Here is a 13096-nt window from a genome sequence, read left to right on the forward strand (position 1 = left end):
AAACAATTTAACAACTTATTCTATTAAAATTAATTTTCTTAGAAATTATTTTGCTTTGGTATAGAAAAAGTATGACTAAACAAGTATTTTATTGCTTTTTTAAGTTTTATTTTCTTGTGCTATTGTATATTAAATTATAATTTTTTGCTGCAAAGGTGTTCCTACAATGACATTCTTCATAATAGGAATGAAGGAATTTAAGACATGTGAGTTCTTGGATGTTGAAGATGCAGAGGAAAACTTTGCCTGAGTACAATTCTGTTCTCAACTTAGCCAACCAAATTGATGTAGAACATACCTTAGAGTTGATGGACAGTATTATTTTCTTCAGCTTGTCAGCTGTCTAAACTGGTTTAAAGATAGTCCCTCATAGTTATTTTACATATGCATATTTTCTTCCATCTGAGGATAATACTAATTTCAATCCCATAAAAGAAGTCAGATACTGAAGTCTGTTAAAGCAGGATCACACAAATAATTACATTTTTTTTTCAATTCTTCGTATGTAATTGGTATTGAGAGAGATGGTTATCCCATTCTATCTGAAATCATCACATCCACACTATGAAAAGTTTTTGTAATCTTTATAAGTATGACTATCAAAGTTGGGAAAAGATATTTTTACAAATTTAGGTAAAGTATTAAAAGTATGGTTTTGATTGCAGATGGGCTTCATTTCTTAGATCATTTCCCAATTTACTGTATACTTGTATTTCTATCCATTTGCCCAAATTCTGCCTTTGACATCTGAAATTGACACAAAGATGCATCTGGCATGCACTGTGGAAGTCATCTATCCTCACACAGATATTTTGGATCTGCAAGTGACATTTTGTGAAGGAAAGTGGACAGAGCCATGTGCCAGCGGGAAAGAAATGAGAAGATGTCAAGACTGCTGACCCCAGAGCTCTTATTCTATCAAGTTTATTCGACTTGCACCCAGGAGATCTTGCTAGTGTTTCAACCATCATTTCTTTCATAATTATTTTGGTAGTACCTTTGGGAGATTACCTCAGTGTTCTTAATGAGCAACACTATATCATAAATATTGAGAAATTACCATTTTCTGTTCTCTTCCTCCTTCAAGGTAGGTCTGTATGTTTTAGGATAGTTATAGTATAGATTGATAGTTGGATACAGTAATTCTAGGTGCCACCTTGAAAGAAAAATTAATATCATTTTCCACTGGCTTATTTATTATCAAAAGAATTTGTTGGACTGCTTTTTAAAAATATAAGCATAAATGGACTTGGGAATTTATTGGAGTATCAAATCAAGTTATATATAATTTTGTTGTTTATCTTTATGAGAAAAGTACAGTGCTAGTACACTCAAATTTTCTTATCTGTAACTTACACATTCTACCGTTTTGTAGATAACATTCATTTATGTGATAAATTGGTGTTTTCACAGAAGTCACTTGTTGTCTGATCATTTGTCTGAGACTTCATCAGAATTTAGGGCAGAATAAAAAAGTGATGGCCCTTGGTCTCTGAAGCCTAGACATCTCTGGGGTTACAGAAACCCAAATTAATTCATAGAAACTTAAGTGAAAATTGAATGGTTTGTTTCTGCCTTGAAGAATAATCAATAATAAATTAAAATTAAAATTAAAATGTTATTAGGCTAAGTTATCTAATGAGTTTGAAAAGAGTCTATTAAAAACACAAAAGATGTACTAAATTAATTGCTTAGTAGCATGATCCTGCCAGTTAGTAGACCTCTGACCCAAGGAGAGCTTCTAAATCTCTAACTGCTTCCATGCCCTCATTTATAAAAATGACATGCAGACAGAAAACTATTTATAGCACCATTTATGAAAAAAACAATTGACTGTTTATACAAATATTCTAAACCTGGAACTGTGTCACTAGACATTGCATGTGGGAAAATATATTTATTAGGCATTTTAAGGAATTCCATTATCAAGAGAATCCCTGTTACCAGACAGCTGTAATTGCATATACTGAAAGAGCACACATTTGATCATTACTGAACAAACGAAGTTAGTTTTAGTGTGCATTTCTGTGGTTTTTCGAAACAGGGTTTCTTTGTAGCTTTGGTGCCTGTCCTGAATCTAGCTCTGTAAACCAGGCTGGCCTCGAACTCACAGAGATCTGCCTGACTCTGCCTCCTAAGTGCTGGGATTAAAGGTGTGCGCCACCACCGCCTGTCCTAGTGCACATTTCTTAAATGCCATGATGCTGTAGTTTATATATTTTATATGTAAAACTTGCATACTATTTAAAAGTACTGCCAAGTTAAATCCTAATGAGAAAATACGAATTATTTACTTTTAAGTCAAGGTGTTTTACATAGGAAAGCTCATGACTTCACCTGAATGTCATAAACTGAGGGAACCTTAGGCTGTACTAAGGATATTTGTATATTCTCAATGCAGCTTCACTGATAAATATTAATTCGTATATGAACATTTTACAATATGTTTTATATACTAATATCATCAAATTTCTGTGCTCCTCAAAATGAGTATAGAAATGAATTAATTCTGATTTTGTTATTCATGCTGAAATTATAGATTTTACAAAATCTACAATGAAGAAATATTTGCATAATAGTTTACATAAGAGGTAATAATCAACTCTTTTTTTATTTATTCATCTCTCGTAAAATACATCTTGACCACAGTTCCCCCCTCCTATTGTAAGAGATTTTCACATGAGTAATATTAATTAAAACTAATTTGTAAATTGCAGCCCAAATAATACTGAATCAACAAAAATTAATTACAGTTTGAGTGACTACATGTCAATTTTCATTATATGATTGAGTATTTAGGATAAGACATGCTAAATAAGAGATAATCATGCAGTAAAGCATCACTATGGAAAACTGGATCTTTGAGTTTCTGCAGCTTTTATCGTTCTAACAATTTATAACATTTAAAATTCCTTCACAACAGATTTGTTAAAATTCTGGATGTCTATACAAGGCTACCCTGAAGCAGATTTGAAAATTCACAAGCTTTTCTGTTACATGATCAAACAAACCATTTTACATGTTGGTATATTTAATTTCAACAGTAGGCATATGAAAAATATCTGCAACATTTTATAAAGTGTATACCAAGGATAAAAAATTAAATAAGAACTTTTAAGAATAAAAAATGTATTTATAAATATGTTTTTTCTTTCCAGGAAGCATAGACTTTGTATTAAGGCAATGCCAAATTTTACAGATGTGACAGAATTCCTCCTTGTGGGCTTGACAAGACGTCAGGAACTCCAGGTCCTCTTCTTTGTGGTGTTCCTGGTGGTTTACATGGTCACTCTGCTGGGCAACATTGGTATGATCATTCTGATCAGCGTCAGCCCCCAACTTCAGAGTCCTATGTACTTTTTTCTAAGTCATTTGTCCTTTGTGGATGTATTGTTTTCCTCCAATGTTACCCCCAAAATGCTGGAAAATTTACTATCAGAAACAAAAACCATTTCCTACGTGGGGTGTCTAATACAGTGTTACTTTTTCATTGCCCTGGTCCACGTGGAGGTCTATATTCTTGCCGTGATGGCCTTCGATCGCTACATGGCCATCTGCAACCCTTTGCTCTATGGCAGCAAGATGTCCAGGGCTGTCTGTGTCCGCCTCATTTCTGTGCCTTATGTCTACGGGTTCTCTGTGAGTCTTATTTGCACTCTGTGGACGTATGGTTTATATTTCTGTGGAAACTTTGAAATCAACCACTTCTATTGTGCTGACCCTCCTCTTATCAAGATTGCCTGTGGAGGAGTGCATATCAAAGAGTACACGATGATTGTTATTGCCGGAATTAACTTCACATATTCCCTGTCAGTGGTTCTCATCTCTTACACGCTCATTGTAGTCGCCGTGTTGCGCATGCGCTCTGCTGATGGCAGGAAAAAGGCATTCTCCACCTGTGGATCACACCTGACAGCTGTTTCCATGTTTTATGGAACCCTTATATTCATGTATCTCAGAAGGCCAACGGAAGAGTCTGTGGAACAGGGAAAGATGGTGGCTGTGTTTTATACCACTGTGATTCCCATGCTGAACCCCATGATATACAGTCTCAGGAATAAAGATGTGAAGGAAGCAGTCAGCAAGGCAATAGCCAAGGCAAACTTAAGAAAATGACATTGAAGCAGATATTTTATAGGCCTGTTAATTCAAATGTATGTGACTAAGCATAAAATCTCTAGCTTGAAAATCTTTCTACATACAACCCTTGTACAAATCCAGCTTCCCACAGTGGTGCTTTACAGCACAAATGTCCCTTATTAAGCACATTTTCTCTTAAATACTCAACCATATTATGAAAACTTACATGATTTAAGAACTTGTGTTAATTCAATTATTGGAAGTATTTGCAAATAAGTTTGGTTAACAAGTATTAAAGTACAAGTCCCTTACTAGAGCTGAATGTTACCTCTTAAGGCTTTTGTTAACCATGTCTGTCTTTACTATAGATTTTCCATAAAATCTATAGTTTCAGCAGGAATGGCAGAACTCATTTATTTCCAAGGACTTTAAAACTTGACGATCTTGATATACAAAGGATACTATAAAATGTTCATATGCAAATGAAATTTTAGCCCAGAAACTATATTGAGAATATGCAAGTATCATACATAGTACAATCTCCCGAAGTATGTACTTTTCATTAGCTAATACTGTTTGTGTTTCAGTAATTTGCTTTCTTATGTGTTTGAATTCTCAGTTAAATGATAAAATGTCTTGTACAAAAGACTTTCTTGTCTTCACCAAACCAAAGAGAAGTAAAGGATAAATTCTGTGATATGTTAATCTGACTTTTAGGTATAAAGTTTCACTATATAACAACATTGCTGTTTCCACCCCTTTCACATTAACAATATATTGCATTTCAAACACTGAACTAACAGATTAGTCTAAAAGTGAATAACCTCCCACCTGCTTCAGGCTGTTAACCAGTCCACTAAAGTCCCACTACAGTATGCATTCAAATGTGATCAGTACAGTTAAAAATGGTAGCCTTTTGAGGCCCAATGTAAAATCCTAAAAGGTTAATTTATCTTGATGGGTCTATCCACCCTTACTCATTCTTAGTTTGTTCTTGCTGAAGGCAAAGGGCACATTTATAAATACTTGGCAAATACTGCTCTGTTACCAGCACACAGTAAAATGGACAGGAGTCATTCCTGATGGTTGAGATTATTTTTGAGTAACTATTATTTCAGTAACAGAGATACAGAATCGAGTATGTGCAAGAGGAATCAGAGTAAGAGAATGAAAGATGGTAATTTAAACACAGAGAGTAATAATACTCCTGATGATTGTCAAATGATTCTTATCCAAGGATTTAGAACTCATCTTAAGAAATGTAGCGTGCTGGTATGTACAATTCTAAATTTTGATATTGAGGGTAGGATGGCATTAATGATTTGAACTGTGATTGTGCTTGCAACTTCTTTATGTTTTCAAACTCTCTATATTTGCTTCATTGGAATTAGAATGAAATATCAATTCTAGAGTTTCTCATGGAAAATCTGTAGACTTGTAGCTTGTCACAATGGTCCTGGTACTGTAACTTAGTGACTAAGTTTTTGTGATGGTCATGTCAAGAAATCCCTTCAGTATACATTATTTCTGTTTCTATTTTAGAGAAAAAATAGATACTCAAACTGTGTAACCTTGTTTCCATCTTTTTATTTTCAGCTAAGTGTAGTTTTAATACTAAGCTTTAGCCATGGAAAGCACTTAAAACTTTCTATTCAAGGCTTCAGTCAATAGACTTTCTCCTCATCTTTTAAAAAATGTTCCTCTGCTCTCTGAAGGACTAATGGTAGTAATTAGTTGTTGAAGAAAAGGTGATCATGTACTCCAATGGCATCATCATTGATCCCCTTCTTCCAATAAATAAGCTCCTGTGTAGATGCAAGCAAATCTAATAAAACTAATACACACACACACACACACACACACACACACACACACATGCGTACACCCATACATTACACAAAAATAAGAAGGGAACTTCTTGGAAAAAAGAAAGGTATCAGAAGGAGAGGGAGGGGCATGTGAGATAATAATGGGGATGAAAGTGGTTAAAATTAATATACATTTGTGAAATCATCAAGGAATTAAAGGTACTGTCACTGAAATGGTTGTGTTGGATCATGACATGAGTTCATGTATTATCCACACCCTAACTTCTGTCTTGCTATATCATTGTATTTAAAGATGAATCTTTAATTACACTTAGGGTACCCTGATGCTTCCTTCTACTGATTATCATATTCTGGCTCAGGTTATGTCTTTGAGTTATCACTTACTTCTTTGAACTATTGAAGCTCTCCAATGGTTAAATTAGTACCTTGAGAAGAAAGTTGAATGGATTTTTAATGTTTAAGATGGTGGTTAATGAAGTTGGCTGGGACATATGTAAAAATTAATTCTAAAATATAAAACCATAATTTAGCCATTTTTATGGCTTGAAAAATAAATCTCCACAAAATCCATATGCAAAAGACTTTGATATCAACTGTTGGTGTTGTAAGAGGTGACGAAAACTTAGGGCATGGGCCCAGATGGAAGAAGTCCGTTACTGAGGTGTGCCTTGGAAGGGGACATTCTGATCCCAGTGCCTTCCTCAGTCTACTTGCTTCCATTGCAGCCTTCCCACCATGATGTTCTGACCTGCTACAGGCTCACAGAAATGTGCCCAAAGAATCATGTACTAAGATTTCTGAGACTGTGAGCCTAAATACATTGTTCCTTCTCTAGGTTGATTTTCTCTATTATTTCGAAAATTTGAAAATGTAGTCATTGTACCTTACTTCATTCCATGTATTCATTATGAGTGAGTTCTGGTAATACAACTATTCTTGTAGCTATTTCTTTCACTTAATTGAGACTTCCATGCTTGCCTATACTGTGAAAATGACAAATTTTCATATTTTAATGAATGAATGATATTGTATTGCTTCATATATACCAGTATGATGTATTCATCTATTGATGGACACTTAGTTTATTAATTCCTTGCCTTTAATACTGTGAAGAGAGCTGAAAAATAATTAAACACATTGATGTTATTTCTTTTGAGTCTGTGACTAACTGTAGGATCTCTGGGTCCAATAGTTATTTTTTTGAAGAACCTACCTGTGATTTTCAATAAAGTCCATACCATTTTACTTTTCTGCCAAAAATGTGTAATGGCTTAATGGAGCTAGAGAGGATGGGAGAGAAGAACATTGTTAAAAAAATCTAAAGCAGTAGTTGGAAAGCATAAATAATTCCTAGTTTTGTATAGCATAGCAGGGTAACTATAGTCATTCATAATTATGTTATGGAATATCTTGAAGATGATTTTGAATGTTTCAACTCAGAGAAAAGGCGAATGTTTCGGGTGGAAGTTGTGATAGTTATGCTGTTTTGACAAGTACACAATTCAGGCATATATCAAAACATTACAATCAACCCTACATTTGTACAATGTAAAAAATTTAATAAAATAATAATACTTCAGAAAGCAAAAGGATATGTTGAAATAGAAATGTCAAGACATTATTCAGCCAGACTGTGGTTTGGCTAAGTGCTACCTATGGGTTAAATCTGGCTTACTGTTCATTCTGTTTTCATGCGGCCTGGGCACTAAAATACATATTTAAATGGTTGGAAAGGAATGTAATATTTAATATCACATGTACTTGACATGAAATTTGAATTTTAACATCCAAAAGACTTTTTAAATTTAAAATCACAAAACACATAGTTCAATGTGATGAAAACGTCACCTCATTAATCTCTAACATTCAAATTTAATCATAAAATTTGTTCTAATATAATATAGAATGACTTAAGCCCATACAATTTTCAAAGATGAGTTCCTAACTTAATTCTTTTTGTAACATAACTTAAGACACCGAGTGAGGCAATCCAGATGCAGTAAGACAAATACTTCATATTTTCTTTCATGTGGATTCTAGTTTCAATTCTGTTGTTTTGTGTGTTTGACATGAACACATTTGAAAACTAGGAAACTCTAAAGAGTCCTCACTAGGAAACATAGATATTAGAAGACAGGTAAAATGAAAATAGAAAGGGGAACTTCTGGGAACAGATAAGCATGGAGGCAGGCATAAATTTCAAGAAAATGAAGGGGCAGTGTGAAAGATGGGTTAATCAAAACGAAGGTCATATACAAAAGACAAATAGAAGCTTACTCTCTTGAAACACAATTAAAATATTTGGAGGAGATAATAGAATACTTGAGATATGAAAGAAAGATGTCAAGGGGATATTGTGTTTAAAGGTTTTTATGGAAGGGAGGCAGAGAGATGAGGAATAGAAGGGAAGTGGTGAGTTAAACAAAATTAACCATATATGGACAAACCCATGAAGACCTACTAGTTTTTAAATAATTTAAAGTATGATTTCAAAAATGTAGTTTGTACAAAGGTCCCCTCCCAGACGGAAAACGTTACTCCTAGAAGGCATGGATTATTACGTTCTCATACATGTGAGCTACCTCATTATGTGTTTTGTGTTACTGTCCCTTAACTACTACTCCCAAGCAAAGCTCGACTCTTAGACTCCTGACAGCTGCAGTACTGGCTAATTAGTTTTAAGACATGGCATTTTACACTCATTATATTGCAATATCTTCATTTTTTTCAAGAATTGAAAAAAATTCAAATCACTACTTTGCTTAGGTAATTGAGACATTAGTTTTCAGTTTTGCTTGAGATAGGTAACAGAAAGAAATAGTCTCCAGAACCTGATTTTCAGATTTCTGTAATGAAAATGACAACTTGTCAGTGTATGTGTTAATTGGTTCCAAGAAAGTTTTTCTAAAGTGATAAATATAAAGGGATTAGGTAAATGGACAGATGATAGACGATAGATAGATAGACCTGATATGTTCCAAAATAAGTTACTTGCAAATAAATATCATATGTATTGGTAGATGATGATTGAATTCAATATGAGGTGTATATCTTGTATACGCAAATATCTTCCAGGCTCAGGCTGAAAGCTGATGAGCTGGCATATGTCCCAGAGTCTAAAGTCTCAAAAACCACAATATGGTGCCTGAGGGAAGGCAGATATCTCAGCTAAAAGAGGCAAGAGAAAAATCACCCTTGCACTACATTATTTGTTCTGTTTCTGTCTTCAACAGATCAGGCTATGTCTGCTCACATTAATGAGAGTTGCCTCCTCTGCAGATTTTATGTGCTAATGTCTTCTAGAAACCCCCCCATGGACACACCTAGAAATAAAGAATTGGCAACTATGTAGGCATTGTATAGTCCACTTGGCACATAAAGTTAACTGCTACATAAAGTAATTTCCAAAAGAAACAACAACTGTGGTTGTTAATGGTACAATAAAAAGTGATGGCTAGCATATATGGTACAGATAAGGAGCAAGAAGTTACATAGGATCATGAGATATCCAAGGGCTTGGAGAAATATCTCAGTGGTTAAGAGCACTTGCTTCTCTTACATAGGAGCTGGGTTAAAGACTCAGCACCAACTGGTGGGTCAGGGAATCTGACACTCTCTTCTAGTCTTCAAGCATATCAGATATGCACATGATCAACTTACTTACATGCAGACAAAACACTTATTTGCACAAAAAAAGAAGAAATAAATTCTAAAAAGTTTTCTTAGAAGATCACATCTTTGGTTCATCTATTATCTTTTACTAATGTACTAAACAGGAAAGAAAGTAGAAAGCCAAAAGCTAGATTTATCAACTGTATAGGAGCTTTCTGTTCAGTGACATCAGAGCTACACATGCAGTCAATAATCATTTATTACAACCTTAAACTAGTGTCATTTGAAAAAAAATCTTGTGTGTGTGTGTGTGTGTGTGTGTGTGTGTGTGTGTGTGTGTGTGTGTGTGTGTTCATGTGTAAGCACAGGCACACCTGTGCCAAGATATCTGTGTGGAGGTCAGACAACAACCTGTGATGTTGGCTTTCACCTCCTACATTGTTTGAGACAAGGTCTCCAACTGTTCATCCTTGACTATACCATGTTGGTTGGCTTATAAGCTTCTGAGATACTTCTGTCTCACCCTCCCATCTTCCCATAGGAGTACTGGGATTATAGATGTCCATTCCCATGTTCAAATTTAAGTGGGAACTGCAGATTCAGAGTCAGGATTGCATGCTTGTAGGATAAGTGCTTTATCAACTAAGTCATCCCCTAGAAATATATCTTCTATCTATCTATCTTTCTATCTGCCTATCTGTCTGTCTATCTATCTATCTATCTATCTATCTATCTATCTATCTATCTACCTACCTACCTACCTACCTACCTATCTATCTATCTATCTATCTATCTATCTATCTATCTATCTATCTATCTATCTATCAATCTATCTATGTATCTCTATCTATTCATCCATCTATCATCAATCTATTTGTCTGTCTGTCATCATGTATCATTTATCTCTTATCTGTCTACTTCTCTACCTACCTTCCATTGTGTTTGTCATGCTACCGAACTCTAACATGTACGTAGAAAATGGAAGGTCTTTACTTATTAGAAGTATGATAAAAATTAGTTTATTTCAGAGATACAAAAGATATGTCTGTACATCACGTTGGTCCTGATCAAGAAATTCCTTTCTTAAGGTGCCTTAGAGGTACTACATAGCATTTTTCAAGGGCTTTCCTCAGAGCATTCTTTACCTCCTGATTCCTTAAGCTGTAGATCATGGGATTGAGCATGGGAATGACAATTGTGTAAAACACTGAGGCCATTTTGTCTGTGTCAAGGGAATGGCTTGATTTTGGCTGCAGATACATGAAGATGAGTGTCCCATAGAATATAGTCACAGCAGTGAGATGAGAAGCACATGTTGAGAAGGCTTTGCACCTCCCTTCTGTGGACTGGATTCTCAAGATAGCAGCCACAATGTATAAGTAAGAAATCAGGACAGTGGTCAAAGAACTGATCATGTTGAATCCAGCAAAGATGAATATCAAAATCTCCTTGAGGCTGGTGTCTGAGCAGGCAAGAGCCATCAAAGGGACATCATCACAATAAAAGTGATTGATTATATTGGGACCACAGTAGATCAGTTTGAATGTAACTACTGTGTGGAGCAAAGCAACAGCAAAGCTGTAAAAGTAGGGACCCATTACAAGCCGTAGGCACACCTTCTGGGACATGACCACCATGTACAGCAGAGGATTACAAACGGCCACATAGCGATCATAAGCCATTACTGCGAGGAGGAACATCTCTGAAATCAAGAAGCTCAGGAAAAAACCGAGCTGGGTTGCACAGGCATAGAAAGATATAGACCTTCTATTGGTGAGGAGGGTCTCCAGGAACTTGGGGGCCACTGAAGAGGAATAGCAAAGGTCCACAAAGGCCAGATTACTGAGGAAGAAGTACATGGGGGTGTGGAGTCGAGAATCCAATCTGATTAATGTAATCATTCCTACATTTCCCACCAAAGTCAGACTGTAGACCACTAGAATGAGCAGAAAGAGAATGATTTCTATCTCTCTATGGACTGCCAACCCTAAAAGAATGAATTCTGTCACTCCAGTGTTGTTCCTCCCAATCATTTCTTCAAGTGTTAACAGCTGAAAAGCAAAAGCAAGACAAGACTAAGAAAAATGTTTGGGGGAGACAAAGACATTGTAATCAAATACAACTGTGTTGTGTTATGGTTTGTGAGACAATGTTGTTCAATACAGTAGCATAGCAAATATGTCAATTTTCAACTCTCCCAATGGCTTCTAATTTTCTAAAGCAACCAAAGGCAAATTGTAGAAATAAAAATAAACTAATTGGGCTGTGGTTATTGTTCAGTGGTTGATATTTCCCTAGCATATAATATCTAAAACAGAAAAAACACTACCCTATCATCCACAATCATATTGCCAATAAGAAAACTTTTCTAATAGTTTGGTGTGGGTGATATGGAGATTTATCATTTTAATTTACTTTTCTCCATTTTAACCTAAAATTAATATTATATATGTTTTAACTGATGTATTCTTCAAAACCTAGACACCAACCATATATATTTACTATTTTGCTATATACATATAAATATATTTCTATCATCTATGTATACATATATGTATGTATGTATGCATGTATGTATACATGTATCTATCTATCTATCTATCTATCTGTCTGTCTGTCTGTCTGTCTGTCTACCTACCTATTTATCTATGCCACCAGAAAGTTTCTCCCCCAACCATCTAACTTCTCATTGGTAGAGCCAAAGCCCATTTTGAAAGAAGGGTGGTAGAATGAATCTGATGAACTCACCTGGGTAATTAAAACAATTTCAATAATTCAGATCAGCATTTTTGGAGGCAAATGAAATAGGAAACCAGACAATGATTAATACTGATCAATATTGTTCAGCTTTCGGCTGTGGGAATGTAAAGATTGCACCTCATTTCCAGTCCTCCGTGGCGTTCTCTCTTTGGATGCTGAGAAGAAAACAATGAGGACTTTGTTGGCACAGGGTACTTTCCTTTGAAAGTTCACTGAAATAAAGCTTATTTTCCTTCCTAAAACATCCATAGTAAAAGGAAAAGTTATTAAACACATGAAGTCCCATCAGAACCAATTTTTTTTCTAAATTTCACATCTTGAAAAGACTGCCGTCCTTCTTGTGTATTGTCTCCATTCACGAGTCTGTATTTGACATATGCTTTCTTTCAAACAGTTCAAAATTTCTCTTATGAGAAAGACAATTCTCAATCAAAAAATGTTATTTTTGCACAAGAACAGTTTATTCTATTAATCAAATTTTCTCTAGCATTTGCAAGAGCCCAGGAGCAGTTGAGGGAATATTTACTTTGTGCAAAGGATTGTTGAAATGCTGTATGTGTGGGCATCACCTTTTTTGTGTAGCTTCAGCACAGCTGGACAATTTCTGAGTAGGAAAATTAATGGAAGACTTGAGGGAGGGTCTACTGCAAACCATCAGTAGAATGTCTCTTCTTACCTGGTTATGGAAGAAATCATGGCCTGAGTGCTATCATTCTCTATAAGGCTCTTCGCTAAGTTAGTGAGTGGTGCTAGCGTATATATGTCACTGTGATGTTTCTTTTTCAGTGTGAATTCCTAGTATTCTTTACACAGTA

The 13096-nt window shown here is 35.1% G+C and overlaps 2 protein-coding genes across 2 annotated transcripts; one reads left to right on the forward strand and one right to left on the reverse strand.

The window, feature by feature from the left end:
* Window positions 1-3183: 3183 nt before the first annotated feature.
* Window positions 3184-4116, forward strand: LOC128101985 (olfactory receptor 5M9). The gene has a single exon (XM_052725459.1). The coding sequence runs from the start codon at window positions 3184-3186 to the stop codon at window positions 4114-4116; it is 933 nt and encodes a 310-aa protein (XP_052581419.1).
* Window positions 4117-10588: 6472 nt separating this feature from the next.
* Window positions 10589-11554, reverse strand: LOC128101788 (olfactory receptor 1038-like). The gene has a single exon (XM_052725161.1). It carries the CDS (start codon window positions 11552-11554, stop codon window positions 10589-10591), a length of 966 nt encoding a protein of 321 aa, XP_052581121.1.
* Window positions 11555-13096: the final 1542 nt, after the last annotated feature.

The sequence above is a fragment of the Peromyscus californicus genome, unplaced genomic scaffold (assembly GCF_007827085.1).
Source record: "Peromyscus californicus insignis strain IS unplaced genomic scaffold, ASM782708v3 Scaffold_7__1_contigs__length_154581171, whole genome shotgun sequence".
NCBI lineage: Eukaryota > Metazoa > Chordata > Mammalia > Rodentia > Cricetidae > Peromyscus > Peromyscus californicus.

Excerpts from the sequence above, each read along its gene's own strand:
- LOC128101985 (XM_052725459.1), top strand. The coding sequence starts at position 3,184 with ATGCCAAATTTTACAGATGTGACAGAATTCCTCCTTGTGGGCTTGACA.
- LOC128101788 (XM_052725161.1), bottom strand. The coding sequence starts at position 11,554 with ATGATTGGGAGGAACAACACTGGAGTGACAGAATTCATTCTTTTAGGG.